The 17,328-nt window shown below is 40.2% G+C and overlaps 1 protein-coding gene across 12 annotated transcripts in view; it reads right to left on the bottom strand.

The window, feature by feature from the left end:
- Positions 1-17,264, bottom strand: part of HELQ (helicase, POLQ like) — a 35,007-nt gene extending 17,743 nt beyond the window's left edge. Inside the window, exons 1-9 of one of the 12 annotated variants that reach the window (XM_008165649.4) lie at positions 16,853-17,264; positions 12,930-13,686; positions 10,431-10,609; positions 9,497-9,697; positions 7,519-7,591; positions 4,463-4,560; positions 3,401-3,499; positions 2,520-2,665; positions 1,154-1,393 (exon numbers count right to left, since the gene is read on the bottom strand). In XM_008165649.4, the coding sequence (XP_008163871.2) occupies positions 1,154-1,393; positions 2,520-2,665; positions 3,401-3,499; positions 4,463-4,560; positions 7,519-7,591; positions 9,497-9,697; positions 10,431-10,609; positions 12,930-13,686; positions 16,853-17,017 (1,958 nt within the window). In that variant the 5' untranslated portion in view covers positions 17,018-17,264. Of the gene's footprint in view, positions 1-1,153; positions 1,430-2,519; positions 2,666-3,400; positions 3,500-4,462; positions 4,561-6,322; positions 6,432-7,518; positions 7,592-9,496; positions 9,698-10,430; positions 10,610-12,929; positions 13,687-14,758; positions 14,978-16,852 lie in introns of those variants that run through there. The other 11 variants (XM_065597597.1, XM_065597600.1, XM_042856448.2 and 8 more) reach the window with 11 other exon arrangements.
- Between the last annotated feature and the right edge of the window lie 64 nt (positions 17,265-17,328).

Genomic DNA, 17,328 nt, shown 5'->3' with positions numbered 1-17,328 from the left:
GGAAGTCAGTGGTGTCTCGAAGATAGCTGGGAGTGCTGGTAGCGTAGGGTCTGAGGAGAGAGTCTACATAACCAGACAAGCCTGATGTTAGGGTGCCAATGCCTGAGATGATGGGGCGTCCAGGATATATCTAACTGTCTGTACTGAGCTAGCTTGATTATCACTTCAAAAGTTTGTTTTCTCTTAATTAATTGGCCTCTCAGAGGTGGTAAGACAACTCCCACCTGTTTATGCTCTCTGTCTGTGTGTGTATATATATCTCCTCAATATATGTTCCATTCTATATGCATCCGAAGAAGTGGGCTGTAGTCCACGAAAGCTTATGCTCTAATAAATTTGTTAGTCTCTAAGGTGCCACAAGTCCTCCTGTTCTTCCATTTTCGAATGGTAAGACAAGACCATGACGAATAATAAATCATAGCATCTGAAGTTCAAGAATGCATTAATTCAATATTTGTTTTCAATAAATGCATCAGCATTTCCACAGCAACAGGTCATTTGGACACACTGCTGTAATCACCAGCATGACCTCAAACATACAGATTGAGTAGATGTGCTCTATGCTAGTACATTTTTGGGTTGTCTATACTTTTCAATAGAAGGACTATTTTCAGTATAATTCCACTTAAATAGCACTATCTGTTTCCTTATTTACTATCTCAGTGATTTAATACATTTTTTTCTCAGTTTATAAGTAAAATGATGGTTTTCTTAACTGCCAGCTCTATAGATTCTACCTGAAAGCCAAGATGTGTTCTTACTGTCTCATGCACCATCGTAAGTAACAGATTCTGCAAACCAAATTCTGCCCTCAGTTATGCCTGTGCAATCATCTGATTTGGTCCTGCAATTGGAAGTTAGTTACAATTCTCTTAATTACTTGAGTCAAAACAGAACGCAGTTTCATTGTTCAGAAGGATACTGGCTCAGCAAGGTTCCCAGGAGCAAAAAGCAGAAAAACTCATCTTTGAAGTCAGCAGATATGACTAACAACACACAAGGAGAACTATTGAGTAGATTGTGCCATGTTTAATCGCTACTCAGAGTGGAGCCTCATTAATATAATGTTGACATCTCCAATTTTAGACAATGCAGGAGTTTTGACAATATAGGGTTTAAAAGAATCCTCACAAATACTTTTTGTATGACTAACCTTCGAGCTGGCAGGTTGACTCCAGCAGCTAGAGTAGATGTGCAAGTAAGAAGGCACAGGACACCTGCAGAATAAGCCTCCTCTATACGTTTCCTTTCATCACTGGTAAGGCCGCTGTGATGGTAGGCAATACCAAATGGAATGGTTCGCTTTAGAACAGGACAGAGACTTCCCTTACCAATATTCTTCAAGTCCTTAATAAGATCTTGTTTCTCGTTTTCCCTGTGATTTCTATATTCCCTTGAGCGGTTGGGGGCAAATAAACAAACAAACACCCTTAACATTTACATTTTAACAATTCAGTAACTACGTTAAAAGAAAAGGATACTTCTAATTTGCTCCTGCCTATTCTCCATTCCTACAGCAAAAATATGATCACCTCAACCTTTGAAGTCCAGAAAACATTTTCTAGTGTTTCTATTATTTTTACCAAAATGAGAATCAACTTTAGTCAGCAGCAAAAAAAAAAAAAAAAATCAACCTATACTCTCAATCAAGAAAACAGAAAGGATCAAGATTATGGTAAATGTTCTATTTCAAATGTACTGAAATGAGTGACGAGAATGATACAAACTGCTTACAAGTCTAGTAATAGCACAGATTCTTTTCCTCATAGGCAGCAATCACAATGATGGGAATATCAAGTAGTTAGAGATTTCAATTTTCAGTATCTATTTTGTTAGAGTAATCAGATATACAAACTGAAAATGAGTGTAAGTGCCTTGTAACTTCCTAGAAAAATCATTTCTATAGATTTTTTTGAATTATTATTGCATGAATCTGAACATATTGGTTGAGATGTTGGTTGTTTCATTAAATAATGAAATAAAAAGTTAAGATATTCAACTTTAAAATAAAACCCAACTTTTTGTTTGCATCTCACATTCACAGCATATGTAACCAAACACAAAGAGCTGCTTAACAGGCTACTGTTAGGCATGACCAAGAAGAGAGCCACTGAGAGCATGAATGGGACACAGTAAGTGCTGTAATTTACACAGAACAGCATGAACAAGATGTGAATTCCATAGATGGTCTCTAAAGGAACTTTGCTATTTTTGCTCCCCAGTGTTTACATTTTTTAAACTGATTCTTGAAAAATTGTATTTTAGTGCCTGTTTTTGTTTTAAACCAAAAATGGACTCTGACACAGGAGCGTTCCCTTCAAGCTACCCTATAATTCCTTTCGCCCAGGGCAAGTTATTTTTTTGTTTGTTTTCGGTCAGGCAAGTATATTTTTTCATCATCATTACCACCATCACCATGGGAAAAGGCAGGTGATTAATTTTTGTGCTAAAAGAGGTAAACAGTCAAGGCCGATTTGGCATTTCAGGTATACTCTAAAATAGTAATAAGAGAAACATACTTGTTCAGGTACTTGCATATCATTTCAGCTACATTTTCACAGTTCTTTTTAGTGGGACAAAACACTAGGCAGGAGTAATTTGGAATGACTTCTGTCACCAAGGCAATAAGGTGGTCAGGGTCCATCTTCTGCAAATTACTAGAATACTGAAACAAAAGTGAAAAAAAAGTCACCACACACTCTACTTGTAGTTACTACATGAATTAAACTTAAGGTCCTGACCCTGCAAATCAATTCTGAATCTCCTTTCGCTTTAAAAATGCAGAACATTAAGGGATGCTCAGAATTTGACTGGAGGGAACAGAAAGGTGTGAATGGAATGTTTTGCCTCTTTACTACCATCGGAGCTCATTGGTAACACTGGTGCTACATGTTCAATACTACTGGTAGTCACTCTATCAAAGGAGAGGAGTACTGGTCTAGAGATCAGAAGGCTTTTTGGGGGTGGGGGCACAGCAAACAGTAGGTATAGACAACAAGGAGTTCTGATTTTTACATTATGGTGACCATTCCCAGCTGTTGAGAAGAGAGGATGCTGGGATATCTACCAAGGTGGTTTTCCTGGACCTTGCTCATAGGCTCTACCTTTTTTGTATCAGCTTCTGGCTAGGTGTCTGAAATTTTCAAGCACCTCGCTCCCCCCAGTAAGAAGGGAAAAGAAGTTCTCTCCCTTCTTCTCTCCTGTACAGCTGGGAATAAAATTAAAATATAAAAAACACCCCTCATGTTAGTATTTGGCCATCTAGAGACCACTTGTCCATTGATATTCTTTCCCTTTATCATACTTTATATTTATGAACCAATGTGTCCTAAGAATACCTTAATTTTTGAATACTGTATACCTAAAGAAATGAAAAGTTTCATACATATATCTGCATTACCTTGAAATTAAGAAGACGTGAAAAAGTAAGGCCATTCTCTGCTTTGTTGTCAACTTCATAGATACTATCTTGTATTTTAACATACTCCTTTAATTCTACCTAGGTTGGTTTAAAAAAAAAAAAAAAGATATATTAATGTTAGTCAAATTACTGTCTGCAGTACTACAACTTTTAAACTACGAGATCTCTTGGAAATACATTTCCAAACTCAAAAAAATAAAGAACCATTCTTATCTCCACATCCCAGAGCTGGCATAAGGCATTTACTTGCCTGTCCCTTATCTCCAAGAATTCATTACCTCAAGAAAATACACACCTCTTCTACCAAGTGGTAAAGTACAGCTTGGCTGATGCTGTGAGCTTCAGGGTAATTTACTTTCAGTTTTGCATGCTATTTCATCTAATGTTAGTTACCTTGAAGGGAATCAGTAAAGCTAAGTATCTTTCTGAATTGCAACAGTACAAGTTAAATATAGTTTGTATTGTGTGCCACTTCCACTGCTGCCATCTATCTTTTAGAAAATAAACGTGATTTGTCCCTGGAAATCTAGGCAATCCAAACAATGAAAGACATACGTTTTTAATTCTCAAAGCAAAGGAACACTTTTTTAAACATCAAACTGTATACCCTCTTTTCCCTGCCCAGGTAGAGAAAACAAATGAGAAATTTCAGCCCAAAGGTTGTTTTTTTTTAAAAAAAGGTAAGTGAAGCATCTGATTGAAGGAGCTCAGAATACAAGTGCCTTCTCAATCACAAAGAAGGGCTGGACTACTTATAGATTTAGTACCACCTTAACTGAATTGATTTAGAAACCAACACAGTTAAAGCAGTACAACCCCCAAGTGCAGACGTTTATGGAAATAAGCTGAACAGATACAAGCACCTTTATATCAGTATAACTATGTTTGCACTTGGGGGTTACACTGCTTTAACTGTGTTGGTTTCTAAATCAGTGTAAGTGGTACAAAAACTGTATGTTGAAAGCTTAAAGTATCAAACTAGCAGTGACTTTTAACTCTAAAAATGTTAAGCAATAGTTTTCCCTAGTCTTGAACACGTACTGGTCTAAAATTATTAGTGTAATACTCCGCTTGCAGGAACTGCTGCAGGTCCCCAACATTGTTTAAAGTTGCACTCATTCCAATGATTTGAGTAGTTTCTATAAAATAGAAAATTAAATGTTGAGTACATTTTCAAGTTTGAAACTAAAAATATTTATTACAATTAGAAGCCACAAAATGTTAAAAGTGTCACAAGATGTATTTATAGCCTTATATAGCACATATAAAAATAACTGAATTCAGTATCTAGGCAGCTGTTTTATCATGTCATTTAAAAAAAAAAAAAAAGGACCAAGAAAAGGGGGCCAGACTTTTGTACCTATTTCAGTGAAAGTTATCATAGCACAAGCAAAGTTCTAGTTAACAATGAACATATTTTAACACAGTAGTCGCCATACCAGAGCCAACTGTTGTAAACCCAACCTAACTCCGTTAATAAAGAAAACTTAAGGGAACAAGAAGCTTTACTATCTGTGGAGGAATTAAAGCTCTCACAGTGGTCATTGGGTTAGACCAGCGGTTCTCAAACTGTGGGTCGGGACCCAAAGTGGGTCATGACCCCATTTTAATGGGGTCACCAGGGCTGGCTTAGACTTGCTAGAGCCTGGGGCCAAAGCCGAAGCCTGAGCCCCAGAGCCCAGGGCTGAAGTCGAAGCCCGAAGGCTTCAGCCCTAGGCAGCAGAGCTCAGATTACAGGCCCCTTGCCTGGGGCTGAAGCTCTTGATGGTCATGATATAGAAGGCCTCATTAGATAGCAGTGAAGGTGGTGTCTTCTAAATAACTGGGTCCCAGACAATGCATATTTAGATTTTTTTAATTTTACTCAGAACACCTAAGTAGCCGTTAGTGCCACACTTGAAGAGCACATGCTGAGAGTTCTCATCCACCCTTCCCACTGACAAGGCAGGTCACTGTATTCTGCATCATCTGAAGATTGCAGAGGTCCACCGGGGTACAATTGCATTAGGTGACAAAACACATGGTAATACTGTAGCAAGGTCTGCATCCAAAAAAGAAAGTCTCTGGGCTAGTCACAGACAGATAACAGAAATATCTCACAATGCCTTTTTCTGTGTATTCAGAAAAAGAAGATCTTACACAACCCATGGCCACAAACCACACAGTGAAAGGACAGTGCTCCCCACCTCCATTCTTCTAGATCAGTGACCCCCTTCCATTTATATAAAAAGAGTAAAGCATGCAACAATAAGCCCATTGGCTTCAAGACTGAGCTGAATAAGTTTATGGAGGGGTTGGTATGATGAGACTGCCTTCTATGACATGTAGCTGATCTGCAACTGCTACATCTCCAATGGCCAGTGATGGGACACTAGATGGGGAGGGCTCCGAGTTACTACCGAGAATTCTTTCCCAGGCATCTGGCTGCTGGGTCTTGCCCACATGCTGAGAGTCTAACTAATTGTAATATTTGGGGTTGGCAAGGACTTTTCCCCCAGATCAGATTGGCAAACACCTTGGAGGTTTTCGCCTTCCTTTGCAGCCTGGGATCTGGGTCACTTACAGGTTTACACTAGTGTAAATGATCGATTCTCTGTAACTTGGAAGTCTTTAAACCATGATTTGAGGATTTCAGTAACTCAGCCAGGGTTAGGGGTCTATTACATAGTGGGTGGCCTGCAATGCGCAGGAGGTCAGACTAGATGATCATGATGGTACCTTCTGACCTTAAAGACTATGTAATTTATTTGTATGTTTGTTTCAAGAGGCTGACACTGAAGGGTAACGGCGTGCAAGAAGTGGGGGAAGAGATTTTATTTGGCAGTTTTATTTCAACATAAATCAACACTTTACAAATTCCCCTGATTGCCTTTTGTGAATCTCTTGGGAGTTGTGACCTACCAGTTATGAAACACTGTTCTAGATTAATCCCCGGACACAGCAGCATCCATCCTACCCAGATCAGTTGCAGACACTTCACTTCCATTTAAGTCAAAACATTTCTCAGGAGCTGAGAAATCACAAACACATCAGAAAACCATCTTAGATGAAAAAGGAATAAAGAATTTAGTGTTGTTCCCACACTGGTGACTATAGGAGTGTCTTCACAGCATGGTCAGCTTGAGTTAGCACACCAGTTAACTGCACTTGAGCAACTACAGTTCAAAACAACACTTGAGTTACAGAATGAGCTGCAAAGTGACTGGATTAGCTGCTGATGAGTTGTTGCAACTCAAGCTGATGCATCCCAATTGAAGTACTAGCTCAAACTTCAACAGCACTCAGGCTTCAACCCCTCTCTGCCCTAAGAGTATGTCTACACTGTAGCTGGGACAGTGCTTCCCAGCACTAATAGACACATGTACTAGTTCTGCTCCAGCTAGCACGCTAAAAATAGCAGTGTGGCTGCAGCAGCATAGGCAGTGGCTTGTGCAAGCCACCTGAGTTCAAGTCCACCTGACTGCCCGGGTGTGTACTTGGGTGGCTAGCCTGAGCTGCCACCCGTGCCACTGTGGCCACACTACTATATTTAGCATACTAGATCCAGCAGACCTAGGGCGTGTGTCTCTACCCATGTTGGGAAGCACATTCCCAGGTACACTATAGACATGCTCTGAAAGGCTAGCTAGCTTGAGCTTATAGTACCACCTAACTCAAGCTACAGATTTGTGTGTGTGGCTGGAAGTCAAGTTAAGGGTAACACTAGTTATAACTCAAGCCAACTGTGCCATGAAGACGCATCCTATGCAATGGATAATGTTTCACCCCTTAAGGCCTTTATATACACATTTAACAGGAAGGGTCAGAAATCACTCGAGGGAAGAGTTCACACCAAACTGGAATTTCTCAGAGATGAAGGAAGAGGACTACTACATGGCCACCTCATGAACTCCAGCAAAGCACTACAAATGGGTAAAAAATAACCACAGTGATCCATGGTGAAATACACTATTACCCAGTGGAATTTGTGAAATTTTAGAAACCGTGAAACAATAAAAAATAAATTGAAAATTGGATTAATCTCTCTCAAGTTATACAAGTTGTTACTTAACATGATATTTTTAAAGGTAACTAGTCATGATGTAGGAGTTACTTACTGCTGGTGTAGAGAATTTTTGCAAGAATCATTTCCAGTGTAGCTCCACGACTCCCCTCACCAAGCATGTGCAACTTCGGGGAAAAATAAAGATAAGTGAGGCATGTTAAATTAGTTACTGACTTAGCAATATTGCTAAATACAAACCAGCATGCCAATCAAATCCTAAATATTTTTAATATGGTAAACCTTTTGTCAGATTTCTCTCTGATTAAGTTTGGTGTATTTGACTCTAACGCCCCCTCCAATAATGTCATCTCACTATAAAATATATATTTTTTTAAGAAGAATGGTGAAAAAAGTAGATCTAAAACCATACGTATGTGTTTAACAACAAGGTTTGCTTTCCAATAAATTAAACAACAATGGTCACAGGGATGGCACTTCCTGGCAGAAAATACTCAGTGCAGTGATCTTCATTATTACCCAATTAGAATTTATTTTGAATGTCTCTTATCTTGATCCAAGTGTGCAACGAGAGGTCTAGGGCCGCCTGGAGAGCCACAAGCAAGTTTCAGGGGGCCCGACAAGCATGGCTGGCGTTAGACTCACTAGGGCCCAGGACAAAAAGCCGAAGCCCTGCCATGCGGGACTCTATCCAGGGCCCTTGAGCACCACCACCCAGGGCTGAAGACGAAGTCTGAGCAACTTACCTCCATGATGCCCTCTGAGGCATGGGGCCCCAGGCAATTGCCCTCCTTGCTTCCCACTAACGACGGCCCTGGCTTTTATATGCAGAAAAACAACTGCTGTGGCACAGCTGGGCCATATGTGGGGGGCCTCAGAAAGAAAAAGATTAGGAACCCCTGCTTTAGTAGACAGTGATGGCCTTTTCCTAACAGTTAGTGACAGTACAGCAATCACTGGCAAAGCAGCACTTAATTCTCAATGTTTTCTTCACAGAACATTTTATTAAAGGAACACCTTCAACTTGAGTCATCTTGTTTGTAGTTACACTTAAAAATTAGAAAAAAGCAACAGAGGGTCCTGTGGCACCTTTAAGACTAACAGAAGTATTCGGAGCATAAGCTTTCGTGGGTAAGAACCTCACTTCTTCAGATGCAAGAAGTGAGGTTCTTACTCACAAAAGCTTATGCTCCCAATACTTCTGTTAGTCTTAAAGGTGCCACACGATCCTCTGTTGCTTTTTACAGATTCAGACTAACACGGCTACCTCTCTGATACTTAGTCTAATTTTTATCTTAGCTATATCACTCAGGGTTGTGAAAAAGGTCATGCCCTGAGCGCTGTAATTAGGTCATCCTAACCCCCCAGGATAGACGCAGCAGTCGCAGCTAGATCGACGGAAGAATAGTTCCGTCAACCTAGCTACCGCCTCTTGGAGAGGTGGATTAACTACATCTACAGAAGAACCCCTTCTGTCGACATAGGAACCTGCAGCACCTTAGCTGCACTGTTGTAGTGTAGCAGACATATCCTCTCAAATCTGAATGGTGCTGTTCCTTTATCATTTTAGATTAGTTCATGCCACAAATGGACTCTCAGAAAATCATGTGATCAAAAACGGTTTAGACTAGACTGAACATGGTTTTGTGTATAATTAAGGGATCAGTAGAACACATTCAATGTAACCAGTTAAAGCTTAATTTAAAGTTTGTTTTACACTAGTTTGGGACGAATGCCCCTTGTATCCTATTCTGCAAATGGCTGCGTTTTAGGTAGTTAACATTGGCCAACTATCTTTAAGACTTCTCAGACAAATGTTGAGCCCACTGCTCTATTAAGATAAACAAACAAACAAACAAACCCCACCCTATCCCAAATGAGCAATAATACTCAAGACAAATCTTGGATACTCTCCAACTTTCTAAGCAATGGCTTTCTAATATAGTATCTGTACAATATGTCCATTTATACAGTATATATACAGGTTTAAATGGTGTATTTTTCTTGTAAAAGTTTTGTAAATAAAATAACAACATATGTACTAGTAACCTGTTGCAAGTTTTATAACAAACCTCATCTACTACGACTAGACCCAGGTCACCAATTCTTCCTGTTTCAATCAAGGAGTTCACTAGGCTGTGTCCTTTCTCTATAGTAGCAATATACAGTGATTTCTTCATTCTCCTTTTGATTGGAGGGAATCTTCCTTTACTTCCCGCATATTCTTCAACCAAGAAGCCTAGCTCTATTCCAAAACTTGACAGGGCCCAAACCTACAATATAATAAAATACCAAAAACAAATTAGATGAAGAGTAAATTAATTATCACACTTAATGACTCTGATCCTGCAATTAACTACATGCTGATGTATTTTCTGGCCTTAATCCTGAAATTAAGACATTATTTCACGTATACATTATGCAACAATACAGCTGACAAGAAGAATTATTACTTGAACAAATGACTACTGTGAAAAGTGAAATCAAAGCTTATTAACGACAAAAATATTTTAGCATGTAAGTCTTTCAGGTGTTGAGATTTTTCAAACCTGTGAAAAACACTTCATTTGTCCTCCATAAATCACTTTAGTTACACTAGACAGCTATTTTTTTTTTGCAAGATTATTTAAATGTCAACGTGGATTTTAGAGTAGACTTGAATTAGAAGGGACTGAGAGCAAGGCAATAATATTCCAAAAGCTCAGTGCAAATCCAATTTTTCACAACACAATTAACGTGGATATCCTTAATTATAGACAATGTACATTTCATCACGAAGAGTTGTTTGAGAGCCTCTTAATTGAACTAGAAAATAGAAACATACTTTTAATTTCCAGGCTGATATTTATTCAAGATACACAAGAATATATTCACTAGAAATCTCCTATGGATTAACAGAGGACCTAAAATATTTACAGTTAATTTTCCAACACTGGTAAAAAAAAATGTATAAAAAGTAATATTCATTTAAGAATAAAACAAAAAACCAAAACACGGTTTTCACACCTTTTCTTGGACAATAGCCACATATGGCAGAACCATTAAAACATCTTTCTGCCTGCAGAGTAATTCTTGAAGAATTAAAATTTCAGCTACAAGTGTTTTTCCACCACTGGTTGGCAATGAATATATTAAGTTCTTTCTTTGTTGCAGAGATTCTAACGTTAAGCAAGTGTGCTGCCACTCTGTAAAATTAAAAGAAAAATTATTTTGCCGCCTCTCCTCTCACATGCATGCTGATTCAGGATCAAAATGCAAGTTTTCTGTAAAACTAAAGGGTATGGGTATTGTCTCAGATGGCTTTCACTGATAAAGTACTGAACATTTCTGATGATCCAGCCTTCCAACCCTCCTTCTTGTAAGTGCCCACAGAACAAAATATTTTAATATACTACATACAGATAGCTCCATCCTGCATATAGGTATTAAAGCATCTACAGCAACAGCTTGCCATTCAGATTGCCCAGATACTTAAACAGCTTTCAGAAGGGAGAAATTAAAAACAGCTTCACGGATTGACCACCAGATACAGCTGGAGAAAATATTTTCGGTGAATAGTTTTATTTGCCAAAATATACTGTTTTGGTTGACCTGAAACTATTTGAGAATTAGTGTCCAGTTTGCCAAATACAATTTTTTTGGTTCAGTGAAAAGTAATGTTTTGGTGATATCTAAAAGAACCATTTCATTTTGACATTACCAAAAAATTACCAGATTAGGTCATCCCAACAACCTTAATTCCACCCACATATTATCACCTGCACACTATTAAAACCCAACAGGCAACCTTGCACCTGAATTATGTATACAGGAATTCCTCACTTAAAGTCCTCCCAGTTAACTTGTTTCAATGTTAAATTGCTGATCAATTAGGGAACATGCTCATTTAAAGTTGTGAAATGCTCCCTTCTAACATGGTTTGGCAGCCACCTGTTTTATCCACTGCTTGCAGGAAGAGCAGCCGGTTGCAGCTAGCTGGTGGGTGGTTGGAACCAGGGTGGACCAGCTCCCCATCAACTCCCCACTCCCCTAAATTCCCTGTGCAGCAGCTGTCCCTCCCCGCACTGCCATGTGCTGCTCCTGCCCTCTGTCTTGGAGCTGCTCCCAGAGACTCCTGCTTGCTGTACGGGGGGAAGGGGTAAGAGGAGGGCTAATGTCAGGGTGTCTCCCCCTCCCCTCTGCACCCCGCTTACCCCATCTTCCATAGAGCAGGGGGGACACACAATGGAGGGGGCTTCTAGGCAGTAGCTGCGGTCTCAGCAAGCTGATTTAATTAACAGGGCAGTGTACTTAAGCCTGGGGTCAGCTACTTAAAGGGGAAATACACATTTTTTCTCTCACACACAGGGTGTGTCTCTGTCTGCCCTCCCTCCTTTCTTGCTGCCTTGTAGAGTGTGAGAGTTAACCCTTGAGGGCTCAGTCAATTGCTAGTTCATTTAGCAGTAAGGCATTCCCTGGGAAATATCCCACCCTCTGACTCCTCCACCTCAACCAAGCTTCACAATCATCATCACTGTGTACTAATATTAAATTGTTTGTTTAAAACTTATACTCTGTGTGTGTGTGTATTTATATATTATATAGTCTTTTGTCTGGTGAAAAAAATTTCCCTGGAACCTAACCCCCTCATTTACATTAATTCTTATGGGGAAATAGGATTCGCTTAACATCATTTCGCTTTAAGTCGCATTTTTTAGGAACATAACTACAACGTTAAGTGAGGAGTTCCTGTATCTTCAAAAATAGGAGTCATAAAACCAACAGCACAACGTCTCAATGGAAATACTCAATGTGACATTATCTAGACACAAATACAACCCCAAAGTAGTTGGCAAAGCCTATCTCAGCTTTCCAAGAGAAGACATTCTACCATAAACTGAGAAATTAAGAATGTTTCTATCCTTTAGGGGCCACAGAAGTTGAGGTGCCTTTGGATAAGAACTTCTTAGCCACTATTCTTTCTGTTGATCCAGTAACTCAATCTTACCATAAAACGTAAACACAGGAACATACTACTTTAAGTAGCTACAACAATGTAACTCCAGCCTATTTACAAAACATAGGCAAATACAATGAAAAAAATAAACTTTCAGAATTTCTTAGCAAAAGTGGTAAATAGCAACCATCTCTTCCCTGCACCCTGCCTCAGCTACAGTTTTAAGACGACCTTATCATGCTTTTAAGTTCTCAAAAGAGAGTTAGGTTACACAAAGAATGCCTAGTGTGGATGGGGGACAGAGTTACAGTTTCCATATTTTAATGTTTAAAAAAAAAGTTAAGAGTAACCTTAAGTTTCCTTGCTTTCCACTTTTTGAGCTACAGCATTCTTTGAAAGGTTTTTCCTTAGAATTTATAGGTACTTAATTTTAACTAATTCCACCTCAACAAACTTACTGTCCACAAATACATGATGAAAAGGTTGCATCAATCTGCTGGAAATATTATACTCACTGTAACACAAAAGCAAACAACTGATTTTTTAAACAAAAATTTAATGGATATTACCATAAAGTTTTTCAATCCCTCGGAACTGTACTAAGAGATCTTTAACTTTACTGGGTAACCCATAAAAAGGGCCAATATCAACAGAAGAAGTTTCAATGGTTTTCTTGGCAACACAAATTTCTTCAGACAGAACAGCTTCTTTGAGCTGTTTAGTTCTAGAAACCTGTGGAGTCTGAGCCTTGGCATTTCCAGTCATAGTATTTTTGAGGTGATCTTTGAGACTCTTTCTTTTACTCAAGTTGGACGAGGTGCTTAGGGACAATTCATTATTTATTTTGGTGTGCTCTGCATTATGGTGACAAGACGACTGATTCAACATTTTATCAAGGCAAGAATTCATGTCATTAGCACTCTCTTTTGTACCTGATGATTTTCTAGAATCAACTGAGGTCTTATTCATTTCCTCAAAACATAGAAGCTGTGAAGATGGCAAGTCATCTAAAAAACAGTCTCCAGGTTCTAGAGTCCTGTTCTCTTGTTCACTTGTGATCCTCAAATGATTCTCTTCTTCAGTTCTGAAACCAGTAATGTTTCCTGCAGCAGAAAAAATTAGTTCCTTGCTTTTGGCATTTTGTAATTGAAGATACCCAAATGCAGGCTCTACAGTAGCTTTGTCTTCCATGTTTTTAGTACATGAAGTCAAGTCAATAGATTGAATACATTCCTGCTCCATATTATCAACTTGAGCTAACAAAGAATCATTTCCAGAAAAGCTGTCATAGTCACCAAACATGTCTTCTTCACTGTCATTATTATACTGGAAAAAAAAAAGAAAAAGTATATTTATGAATATTCAACAGCAAATGGGAGGCTGACTCACATGCTGACAGGTTTATATCTGAAACACCTGACTCAAAACCAAAATTAAACCAGATTTCAATTTCATGAGTAATTTAAGTGTGCATTTCATTCTATTTGTGAAAGATAATGGGTGGGATTTTCAAAAGCACTAAAGTGACTTGTGGTCCTAAATCACTGAGACTTGGTCTACACTCAGATTTCATATTGGTACAACTATTTCAGTGCTAGTTATACTGGTACAACACAGCGTCGACAAGCTGCATAAAGATGCCTTATATTGGCATACCTTATTCCCCCTCCCCCTTCCCATTCAGAAATAAACTATACTGATATCAGCCACTTGTTCACCAGTGCAACTGTTCACTCAAGGGGTGCTTTATCTATACTAATATAGTTGAAGTGGGCCAACTCTTGTGTTTAGACAAGCCCTCAGTCACATTTGGTGGCATTTTTTCCAAAAGAACTTAAAATGAAAAGATCTTTAAGTGCTTTACAAAGACAGATGCTTTACAGATAGATGCAATGAGGTATGGAGTGAAGGGTAAGTAACAAAGCTGGGAGGGGAAGTGAGTAAGGGTCAGACCAGGGTGAAGCATAAATCTGCATACCCTGGCAAAGAGTCTAGATTAGCACATACAAAAATGCATGTTACCTCAATTAAATTAGCCAATTAACTTGAATTAACACAGGATCACTAATGCTTTCTACCAGGGAGTTGTCATATGTTTGGGGACAGGGGTAAGTGCATATAAACCTGGACTACAAAGGTAAGGGGGTTGGAAAAGTGCTGCACCATAATAAGGCTCAAATTAAATGTATGCCCCTAAATAAAAAACAAAATGAAACAGTAAGAGTACCAAAAAAAAAAATGCCACCATAGCTAAACAACAGAGTGGAAGAAGTGGTTAGAGGCAAAAGGCATCCTTTAAAAACTGGAAGTCAAAAGCTCTGGTAAGTCAAATATAAAAGTATAATAAGGCAGACCAAGAAAGAATTTGAAGAACAAGTAGCTAAAGATACAAACTTACAGCGATTTTTTTTTCAGTACATCAGAAGCAGGAAGCCTGCCAAACAGTCAGTGGGTCCACTGGATGAACAAGGTGCTAAAGGAGCAGTCAAGGAAGATAAGGCATTGTCTCCACATTGTGGAGAAGCTACATGAATTCTTTGCATGAGTCTTCACTGCAGAGGATGTGAGGGAGATTTCCACACCTGAGCCATTTTCTTTAGATCTGTCACCTAAAAATCTGTCCCAGATTGAGATGTCAATACAAGAGGTTTTGGAACAAATTGATAAATTAAGTCACCAGGACTAGATGGTATTCACCCAAAAGTTCTGAAGGAATGCAAACATGAAATTGCCAATCTACTAACCATGGCATGTAAATCAGCCTCTGTACCAGATGACTGGATGGTAGCTAATGTAGTGCCAATTTTTAAAAAGACTGCAGAAGCAATCCTAGCAATTACAGGCCAGTAAGTCTCACTTCAGTATCAGGAAAACTGGTTGAAACCAGAGTAAAGAACAGAATTATCAGACACAGAGATAAACACATTATGTTGGGGAAGAGTCAACACAGCTTTTGTAAAGGGAAATCATGCCTCACCAATCTATTAGAATTCTTTGAGGGTGTCAAACAAACATGTGGACAAGGGTGATCCAGAGGATATGGTGTACTTTGACTTTCAGAAAGTCTTTGACAAAGTCCCTCACCAAAGGCTCTTAAGCAAAGTAAGCAGACATGGGATAAGAGGGACAGTCCTCTCGTGGAGTGGTTAAAAGACAGGAAACAAAGGGTAGGAATAAATGGTCAGCTTTCACAATGGATAAAGGTAAATAGTGGGGTCCCCCAATAATCTGTACTGGGAACAAGGCTGTTCAACATATTCATAAATGATCTGGATAAGGGGATGAACAAGAAGGTAGCAAAATTTGAAGATGATACAAAATTAATCAAGATAGTCAAGTCCAAAGCTGACTGCAAAGAGTCTACAAAGAGATCTCACTAAATTGGGTGACTAGATGACAAAATGGCAGATGAAATTTAATGCTGACAGGTGGAAAGTAACATGCACTGAAAAAAAAAATCACATGTACAAAATGATGGGTCTAAATTAGTTGTTACCACTTAAAAAGGGGATATCGGCCTTATTGTGGACAGGTCTCTGAAAACAAATGAGATAGATAATAAAACAACAAATACCATAATAACCAGTATATAAATCTATGATATGCCCACAACTTGAATTCTGTTTGCAGTTCTGGTAGCCCCATCTCAAAAAAGATGTATTAGAATTTGAAAAGGAGCAGAGACGGGCAACTAAAACAATTAATCATATGGAACAGCTTCCGTAGGAGGAGAAATTAAAAAGGCTGGGACTTGTCAGCTTAGAAAATAAGCAGTTAAGAGGGGACATGACAGAGGTCTATAAAATCATTAATAGTGTGAAGGAAATGAATAGTGAAGTGTTATTAATCCCTCCACTTAACACAAGAACCAGGATCACCCAATGAAATTAATAATGATTTAAAACAAACATAAGAAAGTACTTCTTCACACAACGCACAATCAACCTGTGGAACTTGAAAGGCCAGAAATATCAGGGAGGATAGCTCTATTACTGGCTATTAGTCAAGGTGGTCAGGGACACAACCCGATGCTCTGGGTGTCCCTAAACCTCTGACTGTTGAAGGATGGGACTGGATAGGGTGACCAGACAGCAAATGTGAAAAATCGGGATGGGGGTGGGGGGTAATAGGAGCCTATATAAGAAAAAGACCCTAAAATCGGGACATCTGGTCACCCTAGGACTGGATGAGAAGAGACCTTTTGAGAGTTGCCCTGCTCATTCCCTTTGAAATATCTAGCGTTGGCCACGGGCAGGACGCTGAGCTAGAGGAACCAATGCTCTGACCCCCCGCAGCTGCCCCACACTGTGGCCTGGGACCCAGCTCCCCACAACACTGCGTGGCGGGAACGACTGGCTTGAGAAAGCAGCAGCAGGGCCCCTCCCCTGAGCAGGGCCGCCCGGTTTACCGGTCCCCAACCGCTTATCCTCATTCGCTCCCATTAGGGGGAGATGGGGAGTGAACCCAGGCGTCCTGCCTGCTCCCCGCGTACCTCGGGGCTGGAGGGGGCGGGCTGCGGCTCCTCCCCGGCCCCAGAGCTCGGTCTCTTCCGGGCTGGAGGGGAGCAGGCGCTGCGGGACTGGGCTCGGTCCCGGCTCCTCTTACGGGCAGAGGCGGACCGGCTCCTCCTGCGCACCGCGGGACCGCCCCCCTCCATCCTCGGGCCCCGGACCGGGGCGGTCAGATCCGGGCGGGGGCCGCCAGGCCTCTGGAGCAGGGAAATGCCTCCAGCGGCGCGGGGAGCAACGGCGACGCCATCGCTAGACGGGTTCCGGGGGCGGGTGGGCTCCCCTCTGCCCCGCGCGAGCGGGGCCTCCTATAGGAAACAGCCTCCCGCTTCCCAACTGTCAGCCAGCAGGACGCCCCTCCCCGCCCCAAACGTCATTTCCGTCCTTCAACCAACCAGTAAAAAGAAAAGACAGAAGAGCGAAGTCGTCACGCGGTGCTCGTGTTCCCATTGGTTGCCTT

Source organism: Chrysemys picta, chromosome 5 (assembly GCF_011386835.1).
Source record: "Chrysemys picta bellii isolate R12L10 chromosome 5, ASM1138683v2, whole genome shotgun sequence".
Lineage (NCBI taxonomy): Eukaryota > Metazoa > Chordata > Testudines > Emydidae > Chrysemys > Chrysemys picta.
This window is presented reverse-complemented; position numbering and strand designations above follow the sequence as displayed.